The sequence below is a fragment of the Poromitra crassiceps genome, assembly GCF_964638095.1.
Source record: "Poromitra crassiceps genome assembly, chromosome: 16".
NCBI classification, from domain to species: domain Eukaryota; kingdom Metazoa; phylum Chordata; class Actinopteri; order Beryciformes; family Melamphaidae; genus Poromitra; species Poromitra crassiceps.
Window position 1 is genome coordinate 35892427 of NC_139645.1, and position 24193 is coordinate 35916619.

Genomic DNA, 24193 nt, shown 5'->3' on the forward strand with positions numbered 1-24193 from the left:
CGAGTCAGATGATGACTCGCGACTCCCGAGTCAGTAAAAAGAGTCTCAAGTTCCGAATGATTCGTTCAAACTCACCCATCCCTAATATATTCTGTAATCCTTTAAACTTTTAACTATTTGACATGTTTCATCCATTTCTGTAATATACTGTAATAACCTGTAATATACTACAATATACTGTAATATAATGTAATATACTGTAATATCATGTAATATACTGTAATATCATGAAATATACTGTAATATCATGAAATATACTGTAATATCATGAAATATACTGTAATATCCGGTAATATACTTTAATATACTGTAATATCCTGTAATATACTATAGGTTAGAGAGAAGAGGATGTGGCCTTCTGTAACTCTGATGTGGTTGTTGTGGGCCTGCCTGCTGGCTGCAGAGAGCCCAGAATCCCGTAAGTTTGGATTTATTTTACAGGCTTATATACTGTATGAACACTATTTATTTGTTTGTTTGTTTATTTACTTTTTATTTTATTTTACATAAAGGATATACATTTCATATTTTTTCTTCTATTTGAATATATGTGCATACTGGGGTCCCTAAAAAGTCATAATTATTCATAATCATTAGTCATAATCATTTGGATATGACTGTAAAGATGAGACTCTTGATGATTCAATGAGCCCAATTGTATTCATGTGTGATTATGTTAATTCCCATAGTAGCCATTTTATTGTAGTAGTGAGATAGTTTTTTGAAACTTGAACTCACTGGATAAAATGTATTTTCCCCCAATCATTTTTTCTGCTTCCCCCCTCATTTTCTCCCCAATTGTTTCTCCCCAAATTCCTCTCTGCTGCCCGGTTGCTGCTCCACCCCCTCTGCCGATCTGGGGAGAGCTGTAGACTAGCACCATGCTTCCTCCGACACATGTGCAGTTGCCTTTTGTTTTTTGTTTTTTGCTTTTTTGTGATCATCCACTTACACATAGTTTTTATCTGCCTGCAATCTGACTGCGAGCAAAAAAAAAACGAGCGTTATTTTAATTGCGGTGCATTGATACAGTCGATTGTCGGAAAATCCAAATGCAGCGTCATGTTATGATCATTGACTTGTTATTTTTCTCAGATTACATCACCGTTTAAAAATTATAATTGCATTGCTTTCTGTGACGTTAAATGGCTGTGTGGGTGACACTCTGCAGCCCCCAATATACTACTAATATAGAATCAGAGATCATTACATTTAAAAGCCAAGAAAAAACTATGTTAATATCAGTTTTACTACTTTAATAATGTCATATTATAGCATAGTGATATATATCCGCCTAATTAATGTGTCATATTATGCTTAAAGTGTATTATATCTGCTCTGCTGCATAACGGCAGATCTTCATTCATCTTTCCCAAGTATTTTCCAAGCTTGCTGGTTTCGGTGCGAGCGAGTGGAAGTGACGTGACACATGGGGGCGTGGTTTCACCTAAACTGGGTTGTAAAAAGTATACATGCGACCAGGACACATACCCTCAATCCGGCTTTCTCAGTCAGTGGACATGACTTCAAGGTGGAAAGAGCCAACATGTTCTAAAAATGAATGCCAAATCTGTGCACATTTTTCATTTGAACCACGGATAGCATGCTTCATCTTTTCCAATTTGACAAAGAAGAGGGCATCCTTTATCCAATGGGTGTGTGAGGGGGGACGATCGGGCTCTTCCAATGCCTCAGAATAACACGTCTCACTAGCAGTGTTAAGCTTGTTTTATGGTCGCCATGCCGAGCCAGGCACGGGGGAGGAGCGAGGGCCGCTCACCAAAAATGACGTCAATGCGCTGGGCACGCCCTCTGCAACCGCACAGCGCGTACCTGAAGATGTTTCTAACAGCGCGTACCTCCACAGCTCCCAGGGAGCGCTGCTCTTTGCAGGGAAAACACTCACGCTGTGTTTTCACCACATTTCTTGACCCATGTGGTAAAACTTTGATTTCTGTTCATTTTTAGTCATTTCAACAAGTATGTGTTGTGTTGAGAGAGATTAAAAGCAGCACAGAGTAGGCTATCAGGGCTGAGAACTGAAACGGCTATTCAGTAAAAACAAGTTTGGTGATTCATTCATGTGCTGATATCCGGTAATTTGAGAGTCAAAGCGCACTCAGTACTGCACATAATAGCGTTTCATTGTGACTTTCCATGCGCTGCAGGGCTTAAAATTCACTTTGCAAACTAGGGGGGAATTCCCCCCTTATGTTCTTCAGATAGGGGCGATCTATAGACTTTGGGGGGGATTCTTTCAGGCGATACTATAACGACAAATACCTGCTTCTCCTGTCCAATAAGCGATAATACTGTAATTTCACATTTTTGTATTTAAAAAAGGAAGTAGTTTATGCACACCTGAGTCTAAATTACTATGACTTTTGTTGTGTTTTTTCTGCAGACTAAGCCATAGGCTTTTGCTTCTATGAAAGCCTTTATTTTTTTGTATTGAGTGATACACTAAACACTAATATCATATTATATCAGAAGTATTCTTTGTTTTGTGTTCACAATAGTGATGTCAGTTTGATTTGGTTAGGTTAGATCTATGGAATATTAAATCATCCATCTTTGCTCACTACATCTGCCTTTCTTACTGTCATTACTGGCAACTAAACCTGTTTGAATTTTGCATTGGGGAGAGTTCTATTGAAGTGACTATAGACCATCTGTGTGTCGATTCACTTTTTATTGAAAATGCTTCCACCAGATTTTCATGGCTGCTTAATGAGAAATGTCATTTGAGTGGCGACATCGTTGACATCACTGACACTCGGCATAAGGAGGATTAACGTTATTAATTAACGTCATTATCGATATCAGATTCTTCATCGTCAATAACGTAACACTAAACATCACTGACTGACGTTACTCGGTGTTGACGTTTCAGCTAGAAGTGCCTTGTTGTTTGACTTGTTCGGTTTGTTTTTTCTGAGCGGATCCCCCTTCTGAGGACGTAGTTTTCCTTTTTAGCCAGCGAGCTATCATGTTTGCAAGCAGCTGTCTGTATCCACCGAGAAATCAGCAGAGGAGCATTGATGTCGAGAGAGGACAGGGACGCGATATTTTTTTTCCCATGATGGCGAAGGCATGACCCGCCCCTCTCTGCCTCTGATTGGCCTAGTGTCAAACGTTCATCCAATCACATTCACTTGGCTATCCTGCATCTCTTTCTACAGTCTGTGCTCAGTGGGTCAGACAGACAGCCATTTCGCTTGTTAAGCACCATTCCGCACAAACATAGATCGGTCTGCGCGAACCATTGCGGGATTACTCCCCCTTTATAAATTGAAGATATGCGGGAATTCGGGAAAATGTGCGGGATTTCCGCCATCCCGTGCCAAATTTTAAGACCTGGGCTGTTCTCACTATTACCATTGTACAATGTAACATGCTGATCGGTTGGCTGCCGTTCTGACTATAAAATCATCGGGCCGAGCGTGGAGTGCGCACGTGATCTGCCTTGTGGAGCCTCGCTCGACTATAATGAGACCGTAAAGAAGGCCACTAGATCAACACAGTGTGAGGGCAGGAAGAGGTCAGTAGGTAGGAAGCCAACCAGGGGAGAAGAGTAGATGTTAACAGATGTAATGGCCAAGTGTTTGATTCTTCCCATTCACATCTGTATTTCTTTCTGAAACTTGAAGAGTTTTCAGTGGAAGTGGTGGAGTAGGTAGGACAGTCATATTTCCCACCAGTATTCTGCAAAGACCCGCCCCATCTCTCTGTTCTCTGATTGGCTCAGACCGGATCAAAGCCAATCAGTGAGCAGAGGGTCAGCCTGACCGTGACTGATGCCTAAAACTAACCTAATCTACCAACAAAGGCAGCAGTACTAGCTATGCCACTCTGAAAACGCTTCTTCATTGTTCTGCCTGCTCTGATAACACACTTGAATTGATATCTAACAATGTAACATACTGGTAGTGTCACAGTGCCGACTGCTCCTCACACAAAAATAACAAATAAAATGCTCTGGTCTGCGAGGCCTGTTCTGCCTAATAGAACCACCGCCCAGAGCCGTATAGATAGAAGAGTCCCGACATCTCCATTCACCCCAATGGACCAGTTTTTTACTCTCAAGAGTTCCAGGAAGTAAGGTCCTGGATTAAGCAGCACTGTCACAAAATAGACAGTTTGTGTTGTACTCTGAAAGGGTTTTTCATCCCTTGAATCAAATTGTACATTATCAGCTTTATTTTAGCATGCAAAATAGTGCGAGACCCATTCCTGGCTGTTCATTGGCTAATGAGTCTCGCATTTTGGTCCTCCGCTGATGCCACTCTCTCTCTAGAGGACACTAGCACCGCCTATGACCAGGTTGGATGTTTAGCTGAAGCATTGCTGCTCCGCCCCCCCTGACACTGCCAAAGCAAATGCTCACATTTAAAATGTCACAGCTTCCATACTTTTTGTCATTGCAGAGACACCACTCTACGGGAAACTAGGGGGCAGTGTTGTCCTCAGGCCAGACTTGTCCTCTGTGACTGGCTCCATCACAGCCATACTGTGGAAACATGGAGAGACGTTGGCCATAGACTGGTTTGGAAAGGAGGTGCATCCCTACAAGCAACTCAAAGGTAAACTGAGACACAGTGGGTGATTGAAGCTTCCCATGTTTGACCAGGGGAGATACGGATGTAACACTCACCTTTAACAGAGGGAGGGAGGGACATGTTGTTCTCTCACATGTTTGCTGAATGGTCCTGTAGTTTTTAAATTTGATAAAGAAAGTTGAACAAAGTCTACTCTGAGATAATAAAGGATATAACATGGATAAATAAGAGAAACATAATCAAGAAAATGGATCAGTTCTAGATGTATCTCAAAACAAATATACAAACTTTGTTATACAACCATCTTTGATTTAGAATTTTACAGCTAAAACTAATCTATAGGTATTTGCACACACACACATGCACGCACGCGCACACACACACACACACACACACACACACACACACACACATGCACACACGGCGGCTCCTGAGCTTGATAGCAAGGGAGGAAACTCAGGCGTTTTTTTTTCTGTTGCAGTTTGAAGACAGATTTAGAGGAATATCTCATTTTAATTTAGCATTAGGATTAGACTGTTGTGATATCATTGTTCAGTTTTAACCATCAATTGTTCCTTTTCTCATTATTTCATTTCTCAGAGTAAATACTGTTACATTACATTACATTACGTCATTTGGCAGACGCTTTTATCCAAAGCGACTTACAATAACACATTTTTTGACAGCAATAGAGCAATCAACTATGGAGCACAGTCTATGACAACTACAACTTCTGAAGGAACAGTGGTACAAGTTTAGGTTAGTGGTACAAGGTTGGTTAGTTTTTTTTTTTTTTTAGAAAGAGAGAGAACGAAGTTAGATCAAGAAGGGCCCAGATGGAGCCTGAAAAGGTGTGTCTTTAGTCTTTTCCGAAAGATCGGCAGTGATTCAGCTGTCCTGACCGAAAGTGGAAGCTCGTTCCACCATTGAGGTGCCAGGGACGAGAAGAGTCGAGATCGGGATGAGCGACTTTTGAGCCCCCGTAGCGAAGGAGGGGCGAGGCGACCTGCACTGGTGGAGGAGCGAAGGGAGCGCTGAGAGGTTTGGAACCTGACCATGGATTGCAGGTACCGGGGAGCTGACTGGTGTACTGCCCTGTAGGCCAGTACCAGTGTCTTGAATTTGATGCGGGCCGGGATGGGAAGCCAGTGGAGCTCCTGGAAGAGGGGAGTGACGTGAGAGAATTTGGGTTGGTTGAATATCAGACGGGCTGCAGCATTCTGAATGAGCTGAAGCGGTCGGATGTCGGTGGCAGGTAGGCCGGCCAGGAGCACGTTGCAGTAGTCCAGGCGGGAGGAGACAAGAGACTGGACCAGGAGTTGAGTCGCTTCTCTTGTGAGAAAGGGACAGATTTTGCGGATGTTGTAGAGAGAGAACCTACAGGAGCGCGCTGTAGCAGCTATGTTGGCAGAGCAAGACAGCTGGTTGTCAAGGATCACCCCAAGGTTCTTAGCTGTTTGGGAGGGCAGTACAGTGGTGTTGTCAATGGAGATGGAGAGATCTGCGAGAGGGCAGTCTTTTCCTGGGAGGAAGAGTAGCTCGGTCTTACCAAGGTTGAGCTTGAGGTGGTGGGCAGACATCCAGTCGCCAATGTCTTTGAGGCATGCAGAGATGCGAGCCTCGATTTGGGTGTCAGAGGGGGGGAAGGAAAGGAAAAGCTGGGTGTCATCAGCATAGCAGTGATAGGAAAAGCCATGAGAAGAGATCACATAGGCAAGAGATCTTATATAGAGAAGGAAAAGTAAGGGGCCCAGGACTGAGCCCTGGGGGACACCGGTGGTGAGAGGACAGGATCTGGAGAGGGACCCTCTCCATGAGACCTGGTATGAGCGGTTCGAGAGGTAGGAAGCAAACCAGGAGAGTGCAGAGCCTGAAATGCCGAGGTCAGACAGAGTGGAAAGAAGGATTTGGTGGTTGACTGTATCGAAGGCAGCAGACAGGTCAAGGAGGACAAGAACAGAAGACAGGGATGAGGCCTTAGCAGTGTGAAGGGCCTCTGTGACAGCAAGAAGAGCTGTCTCAGTGGAGTGAGAGGCCTTGAAACCGGACTGCAGAGGGTCCAGGAGGTCATTTTGGGAGAGATAGAGAGAAAGTTGTTCGGACGCTGCTCGTTCGAGGGTTTTGGAAAGGAATGAGAGAAGAGAGACAGGTCTGTAGTTGTGAATAGCAGTAGGGTCAAGGGAGGGTTTCTTAAGCAGAGGCTTGACTCTTGCAGTCTTTAGAGCAGGCGGGACAAGACCAGAGGACAAAGAGGAGTTAATGAAGGTAGTGAGGAAGGGAGATATGTTAGGTGAGATGGTTTGGAGGAGAGAGGAAGGGATAGGATCGAGGGGGCAGTAAGTGGCTCGGTTTGAGCTGATGAGTTTAAGCACTTCATCAGGAGAGAGAGGGGAGAAGGAAGGAAATCCAGGGACAGGGGGCCGAGGAGCAGGATTGGAGTCGGATTGGAGTGTTAGTGAGGGTGCCTGGAGGATGGAAGGAGGAGCTGATGTCATCCACCTTTTTAGTAAAGAAGGTTACAAAATCATCAGCAGAGAGGGAGGAGGGAGGGGGAGGGGAGGGAGGGTTGAGGAGCGTGGAGAAGGTGGCGAACAGTTTACTGGGATTGGATGCAGAGGACTGGATTTCAGAGATGAAGAAGGAGGTTTTTGCTTTAGAGACAGCATCAGTGAAGTTTGAGTGGATAAGGTGGTAGGAAGAGAGATCTTCAGGGAGATGTGATTTTCTCCATTTTCTCTCAGCTGCCCGAAGCTCAGTTCGATAAGTTCGCAGAGATTCAGTCAACCAAGGAGAAGGGGGAGAAGATCGGGCAGGCTTAGTGGTGAGTGGGCAAAGAGAATCAAGAGCGGTGGAGAGAGAGGAGAGAAGAGTAGTAGAAGCCTCGTCGGTGGACAGGAGAGCAAATTGCTCGGCAGGGGGAAGTAGGGAGAGGACGGTAGAAGAGAGGGAGTCGGGTGAGAGAGTGTTTAGATTGCGTCGGGTGGTGGTAGAGTGAGGGGGAGATGGGTGGGAGGAGGGGAGGGGGATGGGAAGGGAGAAGGTGATAAAGTGGTGGTCGGATACAGAAAGAGGAGTCGCAGTGAGGTTAGAGGTGGAGCAGGATCTGGTGAAGACCAGGTCAAGCACATTCCCTGCTTTGTGAGTAGGAGGAGATTGAGAGAGGTAAAGGTCAAAGGATGAGAAGAAGTTAAGGAAAGACAGAGATTGTAAGGTTACTGGCTGGATGTTGAAGTCTCCCAGAAGGATGAGTGGAGTACCATCCTCAGGAAAGACGGAGAGGAGGGTGTCCAGCTCGTCCAGAAAGTGACCGAGCGGACCAGGCGGGCGGTAGATTACCACAATGTTGAGCTTGATGGGTAGGGATACGGCAACTGCATGGGACTCAAAAGATGAGATAGACAGATGAGAGAGAGAGGTGACAGTGTAGGTCCATTTGGGGGAGATGAGGATACCAGTGCCACCGCCACGGCCAGAGGCTCTAGGGGTGTGGGAGAACGAATATGCAGCAGAGAACTGTATATATATTTCAAGATTGTTGTCAATTATTTGTGCTGTTATGGTTATTACCTTAGTTACTCACTTCTACACTAGCTTAAATTGTGTTACTTATGGATGGAATTATAGTGAAAATAGATTATCCCCCCTTTTTGCTAGGGATCCCACTTTGAAAACCACTGGCTTAGGCTTAGGCTACAACTGTACCAACCAGCTATTTTCTTCTTTTTTCTTCTTGTTTCAGGATTTATCTCTATGCATTAGGCTATTTATATAAATCTATTTATTCACATAGATTCATGATATGGTATACAGCAGCCTGTGACATCAATGTTCTGATTAATCTACTGTCTAAATGTAGCCTATTCATAGTATAGTATTCCGATGATGTCACAAGCATCTTTCCTACCAATACACATTGGCTGTGTCACTTGATTGTAATCACCTGTAAATTGATCACAATCACCCAGTGGCGGCTCCAGACGGGTGCTAGGGGGGGCTTGAGCCCCCCCTGAAATTAGCCAAGCCCCCCCTAAGCCCCCCCTGGAAATTTCTTTGGAGAAAAACAAAAACTTAACAACTAAACTAGGCTAATACACAAATATTCTGAAGTTTATTCTAAAAATATAAATTAATTTAAAAAATTATCCACTGATCGATGTATTGGTGCTCTGTTCATCATAGTAGAAGTGAAAACTCCCAGCCTCCTTGAACAGAGCATTTACACACCTCCGTGGCTGGTCTGACCCATGCGCTGCCCCGGGCCGGCCAAGCAGGGAGGCAATGGGTCCCATTTTTATAGTCTTTGGTATGACTCGGCCGGGGATCGAACTCACAACCTCACAGTCTCAGGGCGGACACTCAGACCACAAGGCCACTGAGCTGGTTTTGATAAAAGTATCAAAACGCCTGTTGTCCAGCTCAGTCACTATACAGTCTTGTCACTGGTGTGATTGTTATATAGTGCAGTCTATATGAATGGTTCTATTTCTTTTTACTCAGGCACAGACTATTGATGAATGGATGTGCCTGTGTATGTGGCACTGTTTATTTACATATAGCCTATATGTATGCAGTGATTAGCCTAATTTGTCTCTCAAATATAGCACATTTTAAATCTTTTGTGTAACTTGTGAATATAAACTCTTGATTTACCATCTAAATGTGTGTGCTGCATATAGCCTTGTGTAACTGGACTCATCAGTCTCAACATACAGTGTGACATAGGGCTAAATACACAGTCAGTGTTCAGCTCATTGAAGCACTTACATGCATAATGTTGGGTTGGGGATTTGGCTCTCAATGGAAAAGCAGTGGGCCCTCCTTGTCTAATAGTAGAGCCTAATTCACACCCTATCAATATTATTATTATTTATTATATTAGTGGTTCTCAACCTTTTTACACAAGTACCTGAGAAATTACCACCATATGAATGTATGAGAGGGAGGGGCCCCCGCGTACCACCAGTTGTACCTGTACCACAGGTTGAGAAGAGAACCACTGTCTATTTATGTAGAAAAAGTTAGCCCCCGCTGTAAATATTTAAGCCCCCCCTTAGCCCCCCCAGCCACAATTGGCTAGAGCCGCCACTGCAATCACCTGTTATTTTCCTACCAAGATGGCCGTGTGGTGATGTAACAGAATACTATCAATTACTGCATGACTGATATTGTAATCACACTCAGGTGTGCTTTCACAGGACAGGTGTTGTCCATTCAATCAGCCCACCTGTCTTTATAATGGTTGGCTTGCACTGTGTTTGTATGAGACTTGACAAAGGCTACGGCCGAAACTGTTGTCAAATAGCGTTAAATTACACTTTCTTGCATCTGGAAACAGCGTGTGCCTTCCCTTCCCCTCTATCAACATACTCGTTTAGTTACATTCCAATTCATCAACTTTGGAGCGTTATTTATTCCCCCCTTCCCGACATGTTAGGTTGACATGCTTGGTCCCAATCGATTCCTTATTTCTTCTACTTTCATATGGTATAAATATCACCACTCACGCTTTAAAAATGAGCTCGCTGTCAGCCATCGATTTACGGGCCAAATTCAGTTTAAAAATGTGGGAGTTTAAGGTGGCGGTTTTTATTAGGAAAAATTACAGGCTATGCAGTATGAAACATATTAATACAAAACGATTGGTGGACCATTTGCACGCCGAATTTACTAGAAGGCCCGGATAACTTGAAATTAATTGACTTACTTGCACATCCATGCCGTCTGTTAAAGGAGCCCAGTCTAAGGCCATGTTCAGACTAGGAGGCCAAATCTGATTTGTGAACTTTAGTGACCTATTAAAGGACGGCTTTTCCGTGGGGAATATGAATATATATTAAATATCACGCCCCTAAGGTTTTCAAATCTGTTGAAATTTTTGAAATTGGTTGTTTACAGCCTGAGATATCAGCAGAAATCCACTCTGTGTGTGGGGGGGGGGAGGTGCGGGTGCGGGGACTCGAAATCCTACATTTCCCACAATGCACTGGGCTCGCGTGGCCTTCGTTTCCATGCCCACCCCTCAGGCATTTGGCTGATATCAAACTCCAGTAGGTGGAGGTAATGCACATATATGTTTGCCAACCGCCATAAAACTCAAACAAGAAGAAGAAGAAGGCTTCGACAATAAAACATATAGAGAAGAAGAAAAAAATCGAAAATAAAATTGCCTCCAAATTGCACCAAATTTAAACCGAAGTATATATGTCAGGAGATGTCTTCATAAAAAAAAATTCATGCATTTTAAGGCATTTTCGTAGGAGTTACGCGCATCTGATGTTGGAACTATTTTATGTAAAAATGTGTAAAAACGGGTACATTGCTCAGCGTTGATTTCGTTACTTCAACGCACCTACTACTAGATGTAAAATTTGACGAGCTTTCCAATGCCGCCAGTCACGTGTCTGTCCGTGCTTCCGTTCCCGAGAAAATCATCTCTTTGCAAGGAGGTATGGAAAGCTTACCTAGCTACAACAGGCTAGGTGGTGGAAAAAGATGGCTGCCTTTTGGTTTTGTTCAAGACCTCTGAAGGGGCGTGGAGGACCTCTAGAGGCGGGACCATGGCTCACAACAATTGTAGTTCATAGGTCCTCGACTTCCGCAAGGCGGACTTGGGCCAGATGACGCGAAACGCGTCGGCTGGCCCAAAAAATATGTGAGAGATGCTTGATATCTCTGGCAGTGGACCTCCAATTTCAAAAATTTCAACGGATTCGAAAACCTTAGGGGCGTGAGATTTAATATATATTCATATTCCCCACGGTAAAGCCGTCCTTTAATGACTTTATCCAGATTGGTTTTATGAGTCTGGACGCTCCAAGTCTGATTTGTGTCACTTGTCCCAAATCACATATGGAGGTAGTTTCTAATCTGCTTTCGACTGATGTGACTTGAGTGCGGACGCGCAGATCCACCAAATCTGATTTGAACGTCACTCGTAACTCGTCATCAAATGCTTCTGCGCAGGAAGACCACGTCACCAACGTACATATTTACTGACGCCCACGTCGTTACCATAGCAACCCATGCACATAGGCTGTTTAGGTCTGGACACACAGATCCGACTTGAAAATCAGATTTGTGGCAGTGCGGACACACTCCCAAATGAGATTTGGGAAAACAATCAAGATAATGATGATTAATGACTTTATCAGCAAATCAGATTTGCCCGTAATGTGAACATGGCCTAATACTGTAAGCTACTGAGGTGCTTAAACCGTGGATGACCTGGGTGACGCGCTCGCTACAGCTGATGTTACATACGATACCATTTGCATTGAGTGCTGCATAAGAACGACAAAAAAGGCTTGTCCTTGATGTTCGGAACCCATCCATTTATTCAATTTCACCGATACAGCAAAGTTATTTTCAACAGAAAGTAAAAGGCAGAGACAGCACACCAAATAAATGTTCCCACTGCTGCGCGACACGGTAGCGACACGGTCAAAAACCAATTGCCCTTCCGGGTCAAACACAGTGGTGGAAAAGGCAGCACCTATATAGAATACCTGAGCCCAGGTAACATGGCACAGCGACACCCCATGGACAAATAAAAATATGACAGCACAAAAATCAACCAGAAATATGACCAGAACACATTTGGCACTTACACCGTCTGTAACTGGTGCTGGTGCAGACGATGACGTTGCAGTATCCCAGTGTTTGCTTTGTTGAGATTTCAGCCTCCGTGTGTACAGCGCCGCCCTCTCTAAACTCCTGTTGTAGAAAGTCATGTTGGGCCGCTCGCACAATACAATGTCTGGCTTGTGAGCTAACTTACTGCTTGATAAAAAAAAAAAAAGGAAAAGAGGAAGGGGAAAGTATAATATCGTCGCTGTCGCGGTAGGACCTCGAATCTCCAAAACAGCAACTTTTCAGGAAGTTAAAAAAACCTGTTTGCTCTTAAAATACTGAACCAAACGTCGTCAAAGTTGGCACATGTCTTAATTATAGTTAGTTTCCCGCTGAATGTGTCTTTACTTTATTAATATCTTACCTGGATAAGCTCAAATGATGTTGTTTATATTATCAGTCCGACTTGGAAGCACTCTCTCCCGGCCAGTCAGGCGGGAGAGAGTGGTATACTCATGCACGAGCCCCAAGCAGCAGCAGTGCCCCTCGCCTCTCATGGCCGAGGCGGGGGCTTTGGCATGGGGTGAGAACAGTCTGACATAATGTAGCGTTAACGTTACTTTATTCTCGTCATAAACCACTCTGATTTGCATGTTAAAACAAGTTTGCAGCCTAGGAATAACTGGAAAACATTGTATTGATCTATTAACGTCAGATGAAGCCAGAATTAGTCAAAACGATATCAGAAATATACAGCACGTCTGCCGTGTGACTTTTCCGGGTTTACTGTCCTGCGTGGGGGGGGGGGGGGGGGGGGTGTACAGACGGAGGTAGGGGACGAATTTCGAGGTTTGACTGACAGATTGAGGGCGAATGGCATTACGAGATTTACTCACAAGCTCGTTTGAATGCTTTTCCATTGGTTGCATTTGGTAAGAAACACACAGAGACGTGAAGGGTGACCAATGGCATTGATTTATGACAAAAAGTAAAAAAGTGACATTCGAGGTCCTGGCACAACAGCGACGATATGGTGTTACTGTCTGTAAATCTATCTATTAGCCTACTTGAGGTCATCACTTCCTAGTAGACAATGGAGCTGGATTCCACAAGTTTTTCAGACTCATTCATCATTGGACAATACAATGTCAATCTTAGCAATCTATCCAATCAACAACCAATTTGGTTGAATAAATTACTTGATTGGTAAGGGCGGTTTAGGCTTCAGCTAAATATGATTGGTTGAAAAACACATAATTTCACTGTTCCCTGTGAATTGCAAGAGTTTTTCAACCAATCATATTATGATTGGTTCATGGTTCATGGTTCATTAGATAAATTATCAAAGAAATAAACGCTCTCAGGGGTAATGTTTTTGTACCTGAGGGCCGGGCCAGACTCCTGTCTGCATGGAGCTCTCCTTTCCATCAGTGCCCTACAGGTGTCACTGTTGTTGAAGCATTTAAGTATAATGAATGAAAAAAGGAGCGTCCGCACATCAGAAAAACCACATTTGATTGATATTTTATAAAAATAAAAAAATTATATATAAAATCCCCAATCTCTTCTATAAAATGGAGGACCATCCTCCTCTCCCTCACTAGAATAACCTCCTGTGTGACACACACACACACACACACACACACACACACACACACACACACACACACACACACACACACACACACACAAGGCTTAAAAATGGAGCATCCAACAGTGTGAGTGCTTAATATTGTGGCCCAAAACCATTGTTTTGTCTGTATAGGTTTCACTATGTCATCCTTTATGTGACCTTTGATGTACTGTAGACCAGAATGTCGCCATCTATTGGTTTTTATATATCTCTACACCCTCTAGAAGCAACAACACCTTCTGTGGCAGTTTCCTATTGGCTTAACACCACTACATAAGGACCGGGTGTGGCATGCGATCTGTTTGATATCTGTTTGACTTCCTGACGAAGGCTTGATGCCGAAACACGTCGAAGTTTGGTTTTTAAAGTGTATTATGACATTGCCATGCAAATAAAGGCATTTTAACCTTAATGAGAGTGCCTTGGAGTTTTTTGTATTTCTTCAGCATATCGGTATCCCTATCCAAAGAGCACCTCAAACAAACAACTTTTTGAGTCCAGGAAGCGCTCCTTCCTAAACATTTTTGACTTGTGTAGATTTTGTGAGGAGGAAGAGGAGACTGATTTGCTTTTATTTTGGTATTGTCGGTCTTTGTTATTTTGGATTAATGTCAGCGCCGCTGCTGGCCATTAGGGTGCCCTAAGCGCTTTTTTTTCATTGTGCCCCCACCCCCTACCAAGAAAAATTCACAAATGCAATCGTCTCTGTGTGTGTGTGTGTGTGTGTGTGTGTGTATATATATATTGAGAAATCTGGTAATAGTAATTTTGTTATGTTTTACTTGAGATGCCTGAATTATTTCATGTTAGAAGCAGAGGCGCTTTATTTTGAAACTCCAAGAAGGAAGTATCTGCCATATGCAGGGAAGTACAGTAGCTTAACTACGGAAACAGTGTATTGCAAGATGGCCTGAAAAGTCCGCTGTTTATCTCCCTTTCTGCTGCAGCATGTTGAAGAAATAAATGTTCAGTTTGAACAACACCCGTTCTGATCATTATAGAGCAAGATGATGGCTTCCACTACACAACACTGTATTTACCTAGGCTACGTTACATATTTGCGGGAATTGGAGGAATCTCGCACTTGTACTGATGTCCAGCATGACTGGTGACGAGGGAAACATGAGTTTGTTTACTGCGTCGCATGTAATTAACGAGGAGGTCAACTTTGTTTTAAGGGGAGAGTTAATTTTAGAAGGGGCAGCATTACCAAACTGCGGGGCATCCACCACACTGTCTGTTTGACCGTGGTATTCCTGCTCTGGATGATGCCCTAGGCGACACTTGGTGCCCTACGCGTAGTGCGTTGTGCGCGTGTAGGGAACCTGATTAAAGTTGAAGAGTGGATTTCAGTTTACAGCTCAATTTGTTATAGCTGCCCTCTAACCAGACTGTCTGACAAGGGGAGAAAGTACAATCTCTCTACTTGCCAAACAAGATGACTGACTTCCGCCAAAGACAGACGTCATTACCGTGACTGTTAATTCAGTCTGAGCGCAACACAAAAACATACTGTAATGAAAAAGTACCCGGCGTCTATTTGGAACCAGCGTTTATTTACCCAAATATGTGCCAGACACAGCATCTATAAGGGACCGCCGTCTATTTGGGACTCTGTGTTTATTTGAAGTTTTACGGTAGTCATAGCGTCATCTACCGGTAACACGAATAGCGGTTTATCTCGAGGACCGTTCGGCAGATCGACTTCAAACTGAGTGCACTGCCGGGAACCCGACGGAGTGTTAATAACTCTGTTGAGAAGCTAACCCTAACCATGTTAAGAACTCTGTTGATAAGCTAACCCTAACCATGTTAAGAACTCTGTTGAGAAGCTAACCCTAACCATGTTAAGAGCTCTGTTGAGAAGTTAACCCTAACCATGTTAAGAACTCTGTTGATAAGCTAACCCTAACCATGTTAAGAACTCTGTTGAGAAGCTAACCCTAACCATGTTAAGAGCTCTGTTGATAAGTTAACCCTAACCATGTTAAGAACTCTGTTGAGAAGCTAACCCTAACCATGTTAAGAACTCTGTTGAGAAGCTAACCCTAACCATGTTAAGAACTCTGTTGATAAGCTAACCCTAACCATGTTAAGAACTCTGTTGATAAGCTACCCCTAACCATGTTAAGAACTCTGTTGAGAAGCTAACCCTAACCATGTTAAGAACCTTGTTGACAAGCTAACCCTAACCATGTTATGAACTATGTTGAGAAGCTAACCCTAACCATGTTAAGAACTATGTTGAGAAGCTAACCCTAACCATGTTAAGAACTCTGTTGAGAAGCTAACCCTAATCATGTTAAGAACTCTGTTGAGAAGCTAACCATAACCATGTTAAGAAGTCTGTTGAGAAGCTAACCCTAACCTTGTTAAGAGCTCTGTTGAGAAGCTAACCCTAACCATGTTAAGAACTCTGTTGAGAAGCTAACCCTAACCATGTTAAGAACTCTGTTGATAAGCTAACCCTAACCATGTTAAGAACTCTGTTGATAAGCTAACCCTAACCATGTTAAGAACTCTGTTGAGAAGCTAACCCTAATCATGTTAAGAACTCTGTTGAGAAGAATTCTGTTGATAAGCTAACCCTAACCATGTTAAGAACTCTGTTGATAAGCTAACCCTAACCATGTTAAGAACTCTGTTGAGAAGCTAACCCTAATCATGTTAAGAACTCTGTTGAGAAGCTAACCCTAACCATGTTAAGAACTCTGTTGAGAAGAATTCTGTTGATAAGCTAACCCTAACCATGTTGCTCCATAGATCGTGGTGACCTGAACATTTCAACTGGAGAGCTGAAGATCACAGGATTGACCAGAGAAGACAGTGGATCGTACACAGCAGAGATCAACAACCACCTCAACAGCCAGACTAAGCTCAAAGTCATCTGTAAGTGTTTTATGTTGGCAGTTTGTCCAGTTTCAAGTCGGTGATGTGGAGTTGTGTGTGATTCACCACTTGCTTTTAATTAAGTGTAGCCCACTGCTATTTCATGACTGTTATTTCTGACAGCCCATGAAGGCAGCATTAGTGCGACAGGCAGCAACGTCATTTTTCCTCCGGACGCAAAGTAAAGCCAAGCTGAGACTCAATGTTAGACAGGAGAGGAATAATTAGAAAAGTGAATATAGATGCTTGAAAAAATATAAATGAAGGATGTCAGGAGAGAAATATGTAGATGCAAGAGAAGATCCGGACCGGAGACACAGAGGGAAGATACAGAAGAGGATTTGATGCTAGCTTTATACCTGAAAAGAGGATTTTGCTTGGAGGTGAAAACTGGAAGAGAAGACTGCTCGTCACTTGGTATGAGAGGAGAGAGAGAAGAGTTCGGACTGGTTTTGTTTGTAAACCCAGTTCTGAACTGAGAGAGCACCGATCCACACAGAACTACACATACTACAACCGCCTCATTGAGTTTTTAAAAGTGCAAGCCAGTCTCTTCATAACCTAGACTTGATGTACCACTGTGATTGGACATTTCTCCTCTTAAAATACACTGGGTTCCATAAGCGGCAACCTCTGACTGGGAAAAATGATGCAGTTCCTCGAATGGCCACTTGAGGCTGGCTCAAAAAGCGAGTAAGTCCAAATAGACCCCATGTTAAAATGCCCAACTTTACAGCAGAAATAAGCATGTTTACAACCTGGTTTAAAAAAAAATTGTTTTGGTCCCTATAGCGATTTCACCATTCATGAAACTGTACGGGAAGTGAATGTTTATGTAACTAACAATGGGAAAATGAGCTGACTTCTCACTTGATTTATGAATTTGGTTTGCTAGAGATTGAGTTCATGATCTCAATCTCTAGGTTGAAACTTTCAAGTCTTATTTAAAGTCCCTGGAAACCAAAATTAATTAATCAAAATTAAGCATTTTGAGTTCATCACACCACAGGAACCTATGTTAATAAGCCACCAGCCACATTTGAATGATGATGGACGTCGCAAAGTATATAAATTTAGGTTTGACAGTCAAGAGAAAAGTCATGAGAATCCATTAGAATTTCTGACCCTACATCTGCCACGGATGGTGTGGGCGTGTCCACAATACTCAAGCCGCGAGAGGAGGAGGGGAGGGGGCGAGGGGGTGGTGTGGGGGCCAGAGAGGAACTACGACTTGCAAGTAATGGATGCGGCAAGCTCAATCGGTGTTGTGCAACCTTACATGTTTGAGCCACCAGAGTCCACATGTAATCCAGATGAAGAGGACACAGCCCCCCCCCCCCCCGAGAATCCTCGTTCCTCTCAACCTGCAACCGAATGGTATTTTCCCTCCTTGACAATTATGCAAGTTAGGAATAAGTATTTCAGTCTAGCTATAACGTTATTAGCTAGCCAACTACGTTAGCAATAACACTATTTAGTCACAGATCAAGGTAGTAGCTATCATGTTTTCAGTGTTGTTGCATAGCAAATATAACATTATAGGTGCCAGAACCCCCTAGTATTTCATTCACATGCATATCTTGAGACTGCTTTTGTGTAGAGTAGTGGGCGGATCCATCCCAAAATATCGATACTACGTCCTGTTTTGAGGATCGATGCCAGTTTTTTCTCTCTCTTCTACGGTTATATCCATCTCATCAACTGTTCTGTGTCAGTGTAGCAGCGTTCAACTCAACTAAAAACACTGTTGGCCAACTGAAAACTCACCCGGAGTTAGTCAGTCTGTGTGTGTGTGTCTCTCCCCCCCCCCCCCCCCCCCCTTCTTTAAAGTTTCCACCAGTCTCTCATTCAATTGCGCGCGTGTACAAAGGTTTTATAGAACGGACCGAGCTTTGATGTGATACGATTTTTCATTTGAGCACGTCGGGCACTGCTCTCTTCAATGCGGAAGTGGAAATCCAGCCATTTATTATTTAAAGCGATTTTGGGGGTTTGGGTTGAAACTAATGTCTCCTACTTTCTGAGGCACCCAATTACTCACATAAGACCCTAAATAACATAGTTAGAAGGTTTTTGTGGATTTTGGTTTCTAGGGACGTCTCTGGACGTCCTAAAAAAAAGTAACGAGGAGTGCCAAGGACGTCTGTGGACGTCCTAAAATCATAATTCATATTATTCCATAATTCTGCTGTTTAAGGTCGTACCTAGCCAGTGAGCATGAATCCCTTCAAGGGATCACACGGCGCCACCTTAAACATCGACACGGGAGCTGCGCCACCCACCTCAGATCCTTTACTTTGTGCAGGAGAAAGCAGGGAAAGACGTGATCAAAGGGGAAACCGATGCATGCTTCAGCCAGAGCCGTATAGATTGCTCTGTCTGCAGCGGACAGTTGGCTCGGCTGCATCCGCGCCCACAACTGAGCTCTTCTGCTTCTATCTATCTGCATATAGTTTCTCCACACGATTCCCTGCCAGAAAGCCAGCACCCGAAGCCGAACGGCCAAACCTTTTCGTTCAGTCGCGTTTGGCATTTCCTTGTTGCGCTAGGATCCGTCCGGGGCAAAAACGGAGTCTGTGAGAAAACAGACTCTGTGCGTGTGGGGAGGAGCCCGCAGCTCAGAGGTGGAGGAGGGGGGGGGGGGGGGGGGGAGAGGGGGGTGGGGGGAGCAGGCTGCACAGAACTACACCACGCCACCACATCAGAAAACACCAGCCAGAGTCAGTGAATGTGCTCGAAATTAGAGTGCAAAAAGTATTCATAAAAGTGACTATATCTTGAAAAGTAAAAAAAAACGGCAGAAAACCCTTGAAAGTGCACTTCTTTCAGAGGCTGTCATTTCATAATGGAACTGTCTAGGAACAAAATTTCTTCTTTGGAAGAAGCAGGAGTGTTCAATGTTTCATTAGAGTCCAGCCCTGTCAATATAGCCCTAATAGAAAAAATTCTATAGCTGTTTTCAACTGAATGGAAGTGAATCTGGCACAGGCTCCAGACAATTTTACTGAAGCGCTGTGGCACTCAATGTGTTAATACAGCATGATGTTCATTTTGTAAATTATGGTCCAATTAAGCCTCAAATAGACGAGAGAAAAGACGATGCTTTGACAGGGTTTTTCCTGCATAGAGAATTACGAGGCGGCCGACTCCATATAATTTAGCTCCGCCTCCAGCTCTTGACAGGTGAAACCATACTTGCAAAAACGCTAACAAGCGTTGCACTCGTGGCTTGGTGATGAAATAGTAGCTCAGCAACCTTTACCAGTAACGTCAGATATAGACATTAATTTGCCCCCTAAACCTTCAATCAAATAACAATTTCATACGAGCATATTTATGGTTATACATTACGTTACACATAGACTGGTTGCCTTTTCACAGCCACTTGTTCTGTATGAGATGGTAATCTGTAATGTAGCCGTGCCCATTAGCCTCTGATTAGCTACAATAACGTTATCAGACGTCAACTACGCGCTCCCGCTCACGATAAAGAGCCTTTTTGAAAGCACAGTCTGCAGTCCTGCTGCTTAATGCTGTTTCCAACCAGGAAAAATATGTTTTCGAGGGAATATCAGCTCTCTTATCATTAGTGCGACTGTGTTTAGCAGCTCCCATCGGCTCCTCACAACTACCCATGTCTGCTAGCAACAACAACAACAATAAGACTTCTGGTCTGAGTTTTTCAAAATAAAAGAACAATTAACATGTCTAAAGCACACATAAGCCATTGAATGTGATAATAGGTTTGTTTTGAAAATTAAATTAAATGTAAGGAAGTATCCTAAAGACACGTTTAGATGCACAACAAAATAGATAAAAAGTGACTGGCAAGAGCCTGTGAGAGCATGGTTTTACACAGACAGCTCACTTGACTCATGATGAAGTCATGCATTAGGTGAAGCTAACTGTATTGAGACAATTCACAACACATACACAAAGCTTTTTGTGCACAGTAGATCTCAGGACATTTTATTTTATTACATTCTTTATTCACTGTAAATGATCAGCAATTATACTGAACAGACAGTAACTGTTGGCTACTGATGTTTATTTAGCTATTATATTTCTATTCTTTATTTCCTGTGCTCACTTCCAGAAGTTGACAATGCATAATGTTAAATTCTTTTTTAAATAAAGTTGGCTTATTTGTTCAAGAAAGCAGCCTTCTGAGTAGCTTTGCACATAGTCATATCGGTGCACAATCCACATAGAAAAGGTCTATATCTGCTCAAAAATGCACTATGTCGGCACTCGGCAGCCATATCAGTAATCGGTGAATATCGGCTCTAGTTCTGCCTCATTTTGAGCCAGAAAAAACCCTGTTTGGGGTGTGATTGACAGGTCACCTGTCCAGTGATCTCGCAGCTCACCTATCACGGACCAATAGCAGACAGCTCTGTCTGGCAAAACAATAGAACAAGATGGCAACGGTCAAAATGCCAAACTCAAGGCTTCAAAATGGTGACAATCATGGTGGCTACATGATATGTTTATACAATCTATTAACATTGTGCCGAAACCCTCCCTCCATGTTACATGTTTGTTCATGTTAAAGGGATAGTTTTTTTTATGTGGGGTACATGCATACAGTCAGTGTACTACATGCAGTAGAAAGCAGCCGGCGTGGTTTCAGTTTGGTGAAATGGAGACCGGCCGCATCACGCAAGTAGAGCTGTCTGCTGAGTGTGAAAGGAACCAAAAACGTATAAAAAACAAAACATTAAATGCTTCCATACTGCTCACCTGGTGTAATCCAAGTCTCCACAAGCCCTCAGATACCAAGTTGACTTGAAAAGGTGTCTTTTACACCGTGTTTTTAGCTGAAATCTTCACTGTAGCCATGTGTGGAGCTAAGTGGGGAAGAAGTGGGGCTGCTGCACCACCTCCACCTTTCTCATGGCCCGTTTCACATCATCAGACAGCTCTACTTCCATGATGTGACCAGTCTGCATTTCTCCAAACTGGGACCAGGCTGGCTGCATAAATGTAGTACACAAACTGTATGCAAGTACCTTATACAAACTCACATACAACAATCCAAACTATCCCTTTAAGTGCACATTATGTGCACAAAGTGTGCGAGTGTCTCTGTCTCTTTCCAGCTGTCTGCATTGAGACAGAGAAAGAACAATGTGCATGTGAGTGATCCTGACTGTAACAGCTGTTCTCCTCTTCTCTCCATCAACAACAGCTCCTGTCTCTAAACCCTCCATCTCTAAATGGTGTGCAGATGATTTGACTCGCTGTTTTCTGAGCTGTGAGTCAAACACCACCACAGACGCTAAACCAGTCAGCTACACCTGGGAGAAAGACAACACCAGAGAGAATTCCACAGAGTTACTCAAACACCAAATGATCATTACAAAGGTACAATACAGCAATACTACTGACAGTGTTTGTACCTCTGAGTCTTTCTGTCCATGTGTGAGTTAGTTAATGCACTGTCAAACTTTTTCACATCAACTGACATAAATTAGACCACAGACTCCCATCTGATAAGATTTTAGCTTTTAGATGTTTTATTACAGAAAGTGTATGAAGACCATGACCAAAACAGTCATTGTGTTAATTGTGGATGAATTATAGGGACATTAAGTTATCCTTCTTTTTGCTGGGGACCCTCTCATGGACCCCTGGGGTTCCCCAGACCCCATTTTGAGAACCACTGAGTTAATGTCCACTGGTAATATCAGGAGATGAACAAATGCATTCCTTTACAGGAATACACCATAATGATTTGTTCAACTTGCATCACATATTCATTGCACCAGCCGCTAGTTTTCAGCTGTTTTACCCCCCCCCCCCCCCCTTCCTGCAGCAAGCCCAAATACAGAGTGCCAAAGTCACGCCCTCTTCCGGGTTAGACATACAAACCAAGGGGTTTCATCCACCATTTATTTTTCCATAGACATTTTGTAAAATGCTTATAAGAATAGTTTTACTTGGTCAAACCAAGTGATTCAGCTATATTTAGAATCAGGAGAGACCATAAAGGGAGAACATTTCACTCAGATAAAAAAAAACACACACACGCTAAATCCACTTTTTGTTTTAGATTTGGTCAGTTTGATATCATCAAGATTTTCAGGGCTACAATGGGAAACCTGTGAAAGACTGAAAGAGAGTGAGCATGTGAAGTGTTTAGCTAGCAGCTTCTGTGAACTGTGTCTAAGCAGCTCCTCTCAACACAGCAGATTACACCATGTGCTTTAGGAGGTGTGTTGTTTTTGGATGCTTCCAATGTGGGCGTTGGCTTAAGAAGACTGTGCTTTAACAAGAGTAGCTGGTTTAAGCTGCTGAAGTGCCGTTGAGCAAGGCACTGAATCTCCTCCAGCTGCAGGGAACTCAAAGGCTAAAGGCACCAAGTGAGCACTGTTCAAAATGAAAGTGAAATGTGGTTTGTGATCTTATATTTCACTGGTTTTATAGCTGAAGGATTTGAAGTATGCATCATTCAGCTGTAAGGTGGAGAACCCAGTCAGTGAGGAGGTCAGCCAACCCATCAGCAACCCCCTCATCCCGAGTGAGTTACCTCACTTTAACAACAATGCAGTGCTGCCACTACATCTCTCTCTCCTTCTCTCTTGTCTCTCCCCTCCCTCTCTCTCATGTATCCCCCTCCCTCTCTCTCTCTCTTGTCTCTCCCTCTCCCTCCCTCCCTCCCTCTCTCTCGCTCTTGTCTCTCCCCTCCCTCTCTCTCGTGTCTCTGCCTCTCTCTCTCTCTCTCTCTCTCTCTCTTTATCTCTCTCAGATGCCACCTAGAGCCAGGTCTGCTTGAGGAGTTGTTTTCCTTCCTGCTGCTGCCAAATGCATGTTGGGAAATTGTTTAAATTGCTGGGTTGAAACTTAGTAAAGACCCTGGTCTTCAACCATTTGTAAAGCATCTCAGATAACTGTTGTTATGATTTGCTTCTATATAAAGCAACTTGACTTGACTTAACACTTGTTGCTGTTACTTTTTTCTGTAGAGTCTGATGGTGAAGGGAAACGGAGAACAGGGAGAATAGTCACCATCTTCGTGGTACTGACAATGTTGCTGCTCGTCATAATTCCCATTGTCAAACGCATACGCAGAACAGGTAGGAAGCCAAGAAATACTATATTTATTTACAATGAATTACTGTCTAATTTATATTATTAATACTGATGTCATCAAAATGAGCTTTGCCTCTAATTGATAGTATTCACATTTTGTGTCTATATTTTATTTAGGGTTAGTTGCCTCACTCCAAAGGAGAATTTCGTTTTTTTTTCAACCTGGACCCTATTTCCCATGGGTCTAATAAACTCATCGTGACATATTTTTATATTAGACCCATACAGTGTGGGAAATAGGGTCCAGGTTGAAAAAAAACGAAATTCTCCTTTAATGTTGTTGAACTGCCTCTCTTGAGTTCCATTTCCACCATGCCAACACAGGAGGCGCTGCACTCCTCTCCCATAGACTTGAATAAAAGATTGCCAGGTGTTTTCACTAAAGCTTTACATTACAGCCTGCAACGTACAGCGTAATGACTCCAGAGTAATATTTTGTACTAACAGT

The 24193-nt window shown here is 43.3% G+C and overlaps 1 protein-coding gene across 1 annotated transcript in view; it reads left to right on the plus strand.

The window, feature by feature from the left end:
- Positions 1–348: 348 nt before the first annotated feature.
- LOC310791613 (protein NLRC3-like) overlaps positions 349–24193 on the plus strand; it is a gene marked incomplete at both ends in the record, with an annotated part of 109034 nt that continues 85189 nt past the window's right edge. Inside the window, 6 exons of the mRNA XM_083653277.1 lie at positions 349–418; positions 4428–4583; positions 16525–16650; positions 21753–21788; positions 21881–22017; positions 23080–23173. Coding sequence (XP_083509403.1) covers positions 349–418; positions 4428–4583; positions 16525–16650; positions 21753–21788; positions 21881–22017; positions 23080–23173 — 619 coding nt within the window. The remainder of the gene's footprint in view (positions 419–4427; positions 4584–16524; positions 16651–21752; positions 21789–21880; positions 22018–23079; positions 23174–24193) is intronic.